The sequence below is a fragment of the Hyla sarda genome, chromosome 2 (genome assembly GCF_029499605.1).
Source record: "Hyla sarda isolate aHylSar1 chromosome 2, aHylSar1.hap1, whole genome shotgun sequence".
Taxonomy (NCBI): domain Eukaryota; kingdom Metazoa; phylum Chordata; class Amphibia; order Anura; family Hylidae; genus Hyla; species Hyla sarda.
Genome location: NC_079190.1, coordinates 273949259 through 273960347, shown reverse-complemented (window position 1 = coordinate 273960347; position 11089 = coordinate 273949259). Strand labels below are relative to the sequence as shown.

The 11089-nt window shown below is 45.1% G+C and overlaps 1 protein-coding gene across 1 annotated transcript; it reads left to right on the top strand.

Moving 5' to 3' along the window:
* The first annotated feature begins 4173 nt into the window (after positions 1-4173).
* Positions 4174-10817, top strand: LOC130356096 (uncharacterized). The gene is made up of 4 exons (XM_056557137.1): positions 4174-4250; positions 9037-9321; positions 9830-9918; positions 10470-10817. Exons 1-4 carry the CDS (start codon positions 4226-4228, stop codon positions 10728-10730), a joined length of 660 nt encoding a protein of 219 aa, XP_056413112.1. The 5' UTR covers positions 4174-4225; the 3' UTR covers positions 10731-10817.
* The last annotated feature ends 272 nt before the right edge of the window (positions 10818-11089 follow it).

The following is an 11089-nucleotide window of genomic DNA, read 5'->3' as shown; positions in this document are numbered from 1 at the left end:
GAGGTGTGTACCTTGTTTAGGGCCGGTGAGGATGATGACAGACTCACTTAGAAAATCATGTAACCATGTTTGATTTGAATCAGTGACTGGGACATTTGTCTTTTCTCTGTGCTCGAAGCTAGAACGCTGTACGGTAGCCCATGCTGGTGGGCCACGGTCAGGGTGAAAGCTGCTTGCTGTGTTCCCCTGTCCATTGTCCCCAACCAATAGTCTCCTCATGCCATTGTACTGATTCAAACTTGGCCGCAGTTGTGGTCTCATTAATGAAGAGATTCGTCCAGCATTCACCTATGTCCGGAGCCCAACATCAGGAAACACTACCTTTCTTATCCGAGCACATTGAATTTTCAACCAAGGTTCGTCTCATTTTTGCTAGCAAGATTTTTTAGTGGACTCATGTTTCCATTTTCAGCAAGTTGAACATTGGTAAGACATCCAAGTGTTCGATGAGCCCTGAAGGTTGATATTGCCAAAAATTTTAGAATTTTGTTACGCTTTTAGTTAGGGGTTATCCTTTTTAGGACGGATTGCGCACTTTGAAAGCCCTTACCTAAAGTTTACATGCCATCCACACATTTGGAATGTAATTGTTACGTCTAAAAACACAAATTATAATGAAAATATTCTAGAACAAGCATCATCCAACTAGCAATACTGAAAGTGTTTTTAAAAATATATATATATTCAGTAACAATGGAAGAGAACATTTTAATCATGTGGCTAGGATAAATGGTCAAGTTGCCTCTAGCAATCAAGCAGAATACAACTTGCACACTTTAAAAGTACTTATTGAAAGAGAAGACAACTAATCAACATGGCCTCTTCAAATGTTAGCTTACATCTCCTCCATTGATCCCCACTTGGGAATAGACAATTCTTGTTTGTCTTTTTCAAATTTGAAATCTAAACAATCTTCAAAGATTGACAAATGATTTCAAAGGCTACCAACAACACTTACCTAATAAAATGTCATCTTGAAAGTAACCACTTTGGAAGATTTGGCCAATCCCACTACTACTCAGCACAAAAGCATCTTGAGTGCCTCCTGGAAAACAGGCAACTACATCCAAAATTTCACCACTGGGTCCACAGATCATTTGGACATTAAGGGAATGGAAACTTTTTCTGTTCCGATAGCTTTGCTCCTCTGCATTGGTTGGAATTAGTGCAATGTGAGTGCAATCAATTAAACCAATAGTTAATGGCATGCCATATTTCTCATAAAAAATCTGCTTGATTACATCACGCTCCAAAGCATTGTATGGAAATTTGATGTAGTTCTTACTAAGTGCAACTATGGCATCCACCACCTGCCTCAGACACCTACTAAAAGTGGGTTGCGTGAAACCCATTTTCGACGCAATGGAATACTGGAATGATCCGCTTGCAAAAAAATGGAGTACTGCAAGAAGTTTGGAGATACCAGAGATGGCATGACTTCTGTGACTTTTGCAGCCTATGCGTTGTTTTAGCTCCTCATAAAGCTGATTAATTGCTGCCTTGGTCAGACGAAAGTGTTTCACTACTTCCTCGTCTGTAAAAGAGCTCAAGTCTAGCCTTGGTTTAAACAAGCGATCCTTTCTCGTTTGGCGTGGCCTTGGTGGCGGAAGATGCATGGTGGCATTGTTCTGTCCTCTCATTATTACTATGGTAACTGGCAAAGCCATTCCAAGAGTTATTGACCTATTGGGGAAAATTGAACGAATGTAGTAGTTAGAACTTCAGACTAACCTTTTTAAATGACGCTTTTGAGATCCTTAACGATTGCTTTAGATTTGTATCAATGTCCCAAAAAACAGTTAATGGATCAATCAATGGGGAGGCTTCGAACCATCCCACCCATCATAAATAAACTTCTATGAATTAGGATGATCAACTTGACCTATTACTTGACAAGTCCCAGACTAACTTGGAGCAAAATAAATATCTGTCCTGGAATCCCAAGGTAAGGTTTCCATGCTAGAATTGTCCATTCCATGACTGTTTAATTGCCAAGCCAATTTGAGCAGGCATAGACTTATGCTATGTTTACACTGTGGAACGGCGTTTGCCCTTCACACAATCTGTACCCATCTTGGGGTCGAGGGTGTGTGGTCTACCGGCGGCCAACAACCCAATGTAATGCCTGTTGTGCTGCTGCCTTGTATGAATTTCGGACACTGGACAGCAGAATTTGGCTCAAAAGGAGTTTGCGCACCGTTTCATCCAACATGTGCCCAATCACGTTTTGGCCTATGGTGGGCCATCTACTTTTTGTTAATAAACTCCGGTAAATAATTTTGTGGACGGCTCATAGTCTTCCTATTGTTTGTATTGTTTCTAAACCAAAATTGGCTTGCGTTTGTTCAAGGAGGACACATGTACTGACTCATGGAATCATCCCGTTAAATGCTCTCTCACATTAAATCCAATTTTACCATGGGCATAGTATAATGTTAAAAGTAATCTGTGCCTTCTTGGTTTTTAATTCAGTTGGTGAACCATTTCAAATAATTTGCCTGTGGTGCTTATTAACCTCAGTGCATACCCAGAGTTTGGTCCAGGGTCAACCACAGGAAATGCAGTCTGTAGTGCTGGCAGGGGGTTTGACCAGCATCTTGTTTTTCCAGAACCTCTTGCATTTAACTGGTGTACCAGTAAGCTTTGTGATGGGCCCCCCTCCCCCTTCCCACCTCTTGTCAATTGCCAGAATTTACTTTTCTGTTGTCCTGATAACCAATATGTGTTAATACGTGGAGAAGTTCTCTTTTGGTTCCTTTTTGTTGGAACTTTTTTTTTTTTTTTGGGGGGGGGGGGAGGGGGGGTTATTTTTGTCAACGTATTTTCTGCCCCAACTGACAGCATGCGCCTCAAATTGTTTTCCTTTTTGTGCCCCATGGTCCACGTTTTTGGCTTGTGGTATGGTGTACTGTACGTTATTTTGTCTATAATGTTAGTTTTGTGGTTGGCGGTCACATTGGAATTACACATGGTTTTTTAGCGTTCTGCAAATTTGGGACAAATTTGTATTAAGGCTGGTGTACTTGGTTGAGGTCTCCCTATCCAGGATGCTTTGGTTTTCACCATGTAAAGTTACAGATAGTTTTTTGAGGTAAGATTTAGGGGAAGCAGTACATCAAACTTTATGCAATTAATCTTTTCGGATTTTTAGGGGTTTACCATTAAGGTCTCATTGATTTATGTTGTTAATCTACACCCCAACAACCTACAACGGATTTTGAACTTACTTTTGTCAAAATGTTAACACCTTTTGGCTCTCAAAGGTAGTCGACTGTCTGCTCAGTGGTTTCCTGTCATGTATGTGTGTGCGCCTTTTTTTTTTTTCGCAATGCGATGCGAATGTTGCATGTCACGCTGCGAAAATACGCACGAAAACCAACCAAACACAACTCACAATGCTAGACATCCAATTACAACGAAACATCTACCCAGTGCACAGAACAGTCTGGAAGCCAGCCTGCGCGCCACCACAAGCAAGAGGAGACACTGCGGAATACCCTCAGCCATTGAATTGCTAGAAAAAAAACAGAAGCCGACACAAAGGCCCTCATTTACTATTCTGAACCCGACCTCTTTTGTCAGGTTTTTTTGTCGCATCTTAGTCTGCGCCATGTCGCAGACATCGTGCGCCAGTCTGCGACATGATGCAACATTTTTTCCCGACGGACCCGATGTGGATTCTCCCAAACCTGAAAAAGGGGCATAACCCGACATTTCTGAGCTTTACCACGTATTTATAAAGGTTTCCAACCCGAATTTGTTGTATTGTTGTGGATTTTTTCCTGACAGCTCAGAGGAGTTGGAAACCAAAACCAACAAAACCCACGTGCGACAAACAGGATGCGACATAATAATAAATACCAGGGGAAAAAAGCAGTCGGGTAAGAAAGCAACATAGACTTACAACCCGATTTTCTTAGTAAATGAGGGCCAAAGTGTGAGTATTGCAAACATTAGCCATGGGGGGAAATGTGGGGCTTTAGGGAAAGAGGTAAGATAAAAAAGCAGACCAGACTGCCCCCTAAAAAATAGCACAGCGAACTTAATGTTAATGTGTAATGATACCAGAGCAGGCCTAACCCCTAAAGAATGCTTAGCAAACTTGCAAATTGCACACTCTACAGAATTCACACTCTACAAAATTGTTTTGTTTCTTCCTAGAGAGCTGTGGAAGTCCCGACTTCATTGCTTACCGGAAGCCCATCTTTTGAAGACTGCAAGCAAAATGTCAGATTCCAATACCGAGGCTGGTAAGCATTCCTGTAGGCTAACAGAACATGTGTATGTATGGCAACCATTATAGGACATGTCTCATGAAATACATCTTATCCACTATCAGTAGTATAGGGGATAAGTTGCAGATTGCTGGGGGCCCGAGTGCTGTGTCCCCCCGGACTCAGGTGGCTGGAGCGGAGGCTCTAGAGAGCGGCGCATCACGACCCCCGCCCGGAGCGGAGGCCGCACAGCTCTCCCATAGAGATGAATGGAGGGGGCGTGGCGGCCCTGCTACAAGCGGGGGTTGGGACGCGTCGCTCTGTCTGAAAGACCATGCTCTTTACTTGTGTTTCCGGGTGTCCACAGCGCTAGGGCCCCACCCGAGATCTACAACTTATCCCCTATTCAAATGATAGTGGCCAAGTTAGATTTCAGGAGACCTATAAAGGGGTACTCCACTGTTCCAAAAGCCTATTTAGTTCCGCCACACCCCCTCTATGTTTAAAAAAAAAAAAAAATGTAATACGGTAATTCCACCTCCATGCAAGTATATGGGAGTCAGCGTACGCCACCTTAGTTATACTATCATTCATGTGGTGTGGTTGTGACATCACAACCACACATCCTGCTTTTGCAAGTAAATGTTCCAAAAGCTGGGGAGTGGAGTATTTGTGGGGGGACATGTAAGCGGCCTTGGCAGGGGGTTGAGGGATCTGTATGTGGCTACGGCTGCGGGGTGAGGGAACTTGAGGCAGCGGGGGCGCTATGAGGAGAGACCGGAACGCAACTTTAAAGGCGGGGGGCACACATACCCATGCGGCAGAGGGGGCCAGCTGAGTGGTGAGCAGTGGCAGCATTGGAGGCACCTATTTATGTGTATATGCACGCGGCCTCAACATCTAGCAACATTTGCAGAATTCAAATGCCTCTCCAAACAGCACTGATGCACGGTATGTAACAGCGGTGCTCAGGTATGTAACAGCGGAAGAGAACTAATTCAGAAGGTCACGTGGATAAACTCATATGTCAATGATGTGGGTTACTATTAACCCCTTAAGTACATAGGGCGTATCCATACGCCCCCGTTTCCAAGTCCTTAAGGACCGAGGGCGTATGGATACGCCCTGAGCATTTCCGGCCCCCGCCGCTAGCCGGAGGGGAGCCGGAGCCGGATGCCTGCTGAAATCATTATGTCCCCCCATGTCGGCGATTGCCGCAGATCGCTGGACAATTCAGTCCAGCGATCTGCGGCGGATTCCGGGTCAATCGGGTCTCCAGTGACCCGATGACCCGGAAATACTGGCTGATCGGGGCCGTCAGAGACGGCCCCGAACAGCCAGAGCCAGCAGGGGTGAGGTGGCACTGGTGCCACCTCACGATCGCCCTGATTCGTCGGCCGGATTCCCGGCTGACCAATCAGGGCGCCTGCTGCGGGTGTCACTCCCGCAACCCGCTCCGCCCCTCTTCCGGAGGACGTGAGCGGGTGCGGGAAAACGACCCCCGGTGCTGGGGACCCCGATCCCCGGCGTCCCTGTTGGGATCGGGGCCCCAGGAGCGACGGTGGCGGCGAGGGACTGACCTGTGCGGCGGCATCGTGGAGCAGCAGCAGGAGGTGAGTGACAGCCTCCTGCTGTTGCTTAGCAACAGCTCCCAGCATGCAAAAAGGGCATGCTGGGAGCTGTAGTTATGCAACAGCAGGAGGCAGACCACCACAACTCCCAGCATGCCCTTATGGGCATGCTGGGACTTATGGTTTTGCAACAGCTGGAGGCACATTCTTTCTATGGAAAAGTGTACCTTCAGCTGTTGTATAACTACAACTCCCAGCTTGCACAATCAGCTAAAGTGCATGCTGGGAGTTGTAGTGGTGCATCTGGTGGTTGCATAACTACAACTCCCAGCATGCCCGTTGGCTGTCGGTGACTGCTGAGAGTTGTAGTTTTGCAACAGCTGAAGGCACACTGAGTTAAGTAGCAAACCAGTGTGTCTCCAGCTGATGCATAACTACAATCCCCAGCATCCCCAGCCAATGTAGTATGCCTCCGGCTGTTGCATAACTACAAGACCCAGCATGCCCTTCCGCTGTCTGTACATGCTGGGGGTTGTAGCTTTTGCAACAGCTGAAGGCACACTGGTTGCAAAACACTGAGTTTGTTACCAAACTCGGTGTTTCACAACCTGTGTGTCTCCAGCTGTTGCAAAACTACAACTCCCAGCATGCACTGATAGACCGTACATGCTGGGAATTGTAGTTTTGCAACAGCTGGAGGTATTTCCCCCCCCCCATGTGAACGTACAGGGTACACTCACATGGGCGGAGGATTACAGTAAGTATCCGGCTGCAAGTTTGAGTTGCGGCAAATTTTCTGCTGCTGCTCAAACTGCCAGCGAGAAACTACTGTGAACCCTCCGCCCGTGCGACTGTACCCTAAAAACACTACACTAACACAAAATAAAATAAAAAGTAAAAAACACTACATATACACATACCCCTACACAGCCCCCCTCCCCAATAAAAATGAAAAACGTCTGGTACGCCACTGTTTCCAAAACGGAGCCTCCAGCGGTTGCAAAACTACAACTCCCAGCATCCACTGATAGACCGTACATGCTGGGAGTTGTAGTTTTGCAACAGCTGGATGTTTCCCCCCCCCCCCCAATGTGAACGTACAGGGTACACTCACATGGGCGGAGAATTACAGTAAGTATCCGGCTGCAAGTTTGAGCTGCGGCAAATTTTCTGCTGCAGCTCAAGCTGCCAGCGAGAAACTACTGTGAACCCCCGCCCGTGTGACTGTACTCTAAAAACACTACACTAACACAAAATAAAAAGTAAAAAACACTACATATACACATACCCCTACACAGCCCCCCATCCCAATAAAAATGAAAAACGTCTGGTACGCCACTGTTTCCAGAACGGAGCCTCCAGCTGTTGCAAAACAACTACTCCCAGTATTGCCAGATAGCCACTGACTGTCTAGGCATGCTGGGAGTTTTACAACAGCTGGAGGCACCCTGTTTGGGAATCACTGGCGTAGAATACCCCTATGTCCACCCCCTATGCAAGTCCCTAATTTAGGCATCAAATGCACATGGCGCTCTCACTTTGGAGCCCTGTCGTATTTCAAGGCAACAGTTAAGGGTCACATATGGGGTATCGCCGTACTCGGGAGAAATTGGGCTTCAAATTTTGGGGGTGATTTTCTGCTATTACCCTTTTTAAAAATGTAAAATTTTTGGGAAACCAACATTTTAGGTAAAAAAAAAAAATTTTTTTTTACATATACAAAAGTCATGAAACACCTGTGGGGTATAAAGGTTCACTTAACCCCTTGTTACGTTCCCCGAGGGGTCTAGTTTCCAAAATGGTACGCCATGTGTTTTTTTTTTTGCTGTCCTGGCACCATAGGGGCTTCCGAAATGCGGCATGCGCCCAGAGCAAAATTTGCTTTCAAAAAGCCAAATGTGACTCCTTCTCTTCTGAGACCTGTAGTGCGCCAGCAGAGCACTTTTCACCCCCATATGGGGTGTTTTCTGAATTAAGAGAAATTGGGCTTCAAATTTTTGGGGGTGTCTTCTGCTATTACCCTTTTTAAAAATGTAAAAATTTTGGGAAACCAAGCATTTTAGGTAAAAAAAAAAAAAATATTTCACATATGCAAAAGTCGTGAAACACCTGTAGGGTATTAAGGTTCACATTACCCCTTGTTACGTTCCCCGAGGGGTCTAGTTTCCAAAATGGTATGCCATGTTTTTTTTTTGCTGTTCTGGCACCATAGGGGCTTCCTAAATGCGGCATGCCCCCAGAGCAAAATTTGCTTTCAAAAAGCCAAATGTGACTCCTTCTCTTCTGAGACCTGTAGTGCGCCAGCAGAGCAATTTTCACCCCCATATGGGGTGTTTTCTGAATCGGAAGAAATTGGGTTTCAAATTTTGGGGGGTATTTTCTGCTATTACCCTTTTTAAAAATGTAAACTTTTTGGGAAACCAAACATTTTAGGTAAAAAAAAAATAATTTTTTTTTACATATGCAAAAGTCGTGAAACACCTGTAGGGTATTAAGGTTCACTTTACCCCTTGTTACGTTCCCTGAGGGGTCTAGTTTCCAAAATGGTATGCCATTTTTTTTTTTGCTGTCCTGGCACCATAAGGGCTTCCTAAAGGTGACATGCCCCCCAAAAACCATTTGTCGCTCCTTCCCTTCTGAGCCCTCTACTGTGCCCACTGAACAATTAACATAGACATATGAGGTATGTGCTTACTCGAGAGGCTCTGGTCCTTAAGGTGAAAAAGGGCTCGGTCCTTAAGGGGTTAAAGGAACCATCATTCGTAATGGTAATTCAAGGCAGTATCCTGGATCACAGGCTTCAAACATTCCATCACCTAAGGGAAAACGCTTGAAAAGGAAAGAGAACATCCTTCTGTGCTCCAGCTGCTCTGGAGGCCGTGTATCGAGTGCTGTGTACACAACCAGCCTCATTTGGTCCGAGGCGATTTTTTGAGGGCTAACTTAGCTTGGCAGATCGGCTTACAGTGCACTGCAATATTGTTCAAGAGTGCTGGCCACTGCGATCAAGGTGGGGCATTTTCAGGGCCATGACCAAGCTACACTCTCACTGTGGGCACAGCGTGAAATAACGCGGGTTAACTGTGTAACGATGCCTTCTATCATGCTTCCGTATCCAACAATGTACCCATACGTCTGGCGTATTTACAGGGTTTTAAAAAAAAGTTGTGGCACTTAAAAGCACCTAGGTTTCAGTGTGATTGCTACGTTATTTACATTGTTTGTCCCAACCTATATTTTTTGGTTTGCAGAAAGTTCCACTGAAACCCCAGCTCAGACTACCCGTAAACGATCTCCCCCATTTTCTCGGGCAGAATTCATTTTCTTAGTGGCATACATGGAAGAAAGGGAATATGGCTTTGGCGAAAGAGGCTCAATCAACAGCAATAAAGCCAGCATTTTACAGGACTTAGTCTGTGAAATGGAGAAAAAGTTTGGAGTCACACATTCGGAGCGTCAAATACAGAAACGCTACTCGGATTTAAAAGTTAGAGAGAGGGACACCTACGAAAGCATCAAGCGCAAGATAGCTAGAGGTAAGTAAAAAAATGCATATATTGAGAAAATTGCAATGTTAAGTCCAAATGATTGGGCTTTGTTCACCCTATGTTTTTGAAATCGTGACCCCAGAAAAGGTTTTTAGCGGTGGGGTGAAGTGGGGAGGAGCGCCGCACAAACGCATCCGTCTGCGGAAACTGTATGTAAGGCTTGTCTATGTGAACAACGTGAAAGTAACACAGGGAAAAAATGTCAGCATTGCTGCCTTAATGTGGCTTCCCAAACGGATGCAAAAAAGTGGTCACCCACATTTTTGCCTTCAGAAGGGAAACCACATATGGTGGAAAAGGCTGACAACCAGAGGACGCATTTCCATACGGACGGCACTTTGAAATTCATTACCTAAGGTCTCTGGATACGGAGGCCTTCATCTGCTGCAACCCCCCCCCCTCCCCACCCACCAACCGCATTCGGTAACCTTTTTCAAAAAACGTAGTGTTAACTCAGCCTTGCCAAGCTTTTCACCAAAAATTCTCACCCACACAGATAAAGCCAAAGCACCCATCCAACCTACCAGACTGGAAAGGCTCGAACTTGCAGTGCAAGACCCTACCCCGGTGACCAATGATGCCCAGGTAAATACTTACACACTGTTAAGCTCTAATTGTCATTAACTATGTCAAAACTTGCATTTAAAAAATGATCTCAATTCCCGAAGCCAACAACTAATAAAGGCAAGCCAAAACACATTTCTAAATTTAAGAAAGGTTCAAGACTGACTTTTCTTTAGCCCGTCGGACAATTTGAGAGTATACCAAAATGCCATGGTCTTTGACCATAAACTTGCACTCTCAAAGTTCCATGGTAAATTTAGCCAATGCATGCTGCACTCTAATGGTTTACAATGCTGAAGGGGCGCAATCAACCAGTCAAAGTTTGTGAATTCAGGAGTAAGCATGTGCATTCCCTGATTCTCTTATGGGTGCTTAATGTCATGCAAGCATAGTAGTGACCCGGTGATGGTGTCAAGTTTTTTCAAATTGGGTGTAAGCCCTACATTACCCAATTAAATTGCAACATAACAAGATCATTGTGTAAACATTCCCTTTCAGAATAATTAGCATAGAGAAAGTGATTTTTAAAATACAAAGGTACACTAAGGGTATTTTTATCCATTGTTTTTTAGGGTGCATCCCAAAGTGGCGAAGAATTGATCACCCTAACTTTGGAACCCATTCCAGACGACCCCATGAGTTCCTCCAGTCAAGGGCCAAATATCCCTCAAAGCTTTGATGCCCATCTTGCCGAGATGGAAGGCAGAATTCAAAGCAACCTTGACATGCTACAGTCTAAGCTGGAATCTATGGGTGAAAACATTGATAAACATCTCTGCCATTTAGAGAAATCAGTGGAAACCCTAATTCAGAAATCAATCCTGATGGATTAATATTTTGTAGCCCCACGCCCCTAACTCCAATTTTTTTGTTTAACAGGCAAAATTAGGGTAGGTTCTCAATACATTTTGTAAATACTGTTCCCGTATACGTTTTGTAGGGGGGGTGAAATCGCAGCGCCCGCACACAAACGTAGGCGTATACCGTGTTCAATCCTTTTTATTGTGCCGACCCGATTTAAACATAGTCTCCGGTCGGCTGCGTTTTCACCCGTATGCGTTTTTCCAACCGCAGGCAAAAACGTGGTCAACCACGTTTGGCCCTACGGGCGGGTAACTGCATACGGGCGAAAAAGCAGCCTATCGGAGGCCGCATTTCTCTACGGTCGCCACATCAAAAAGAATAGAATACA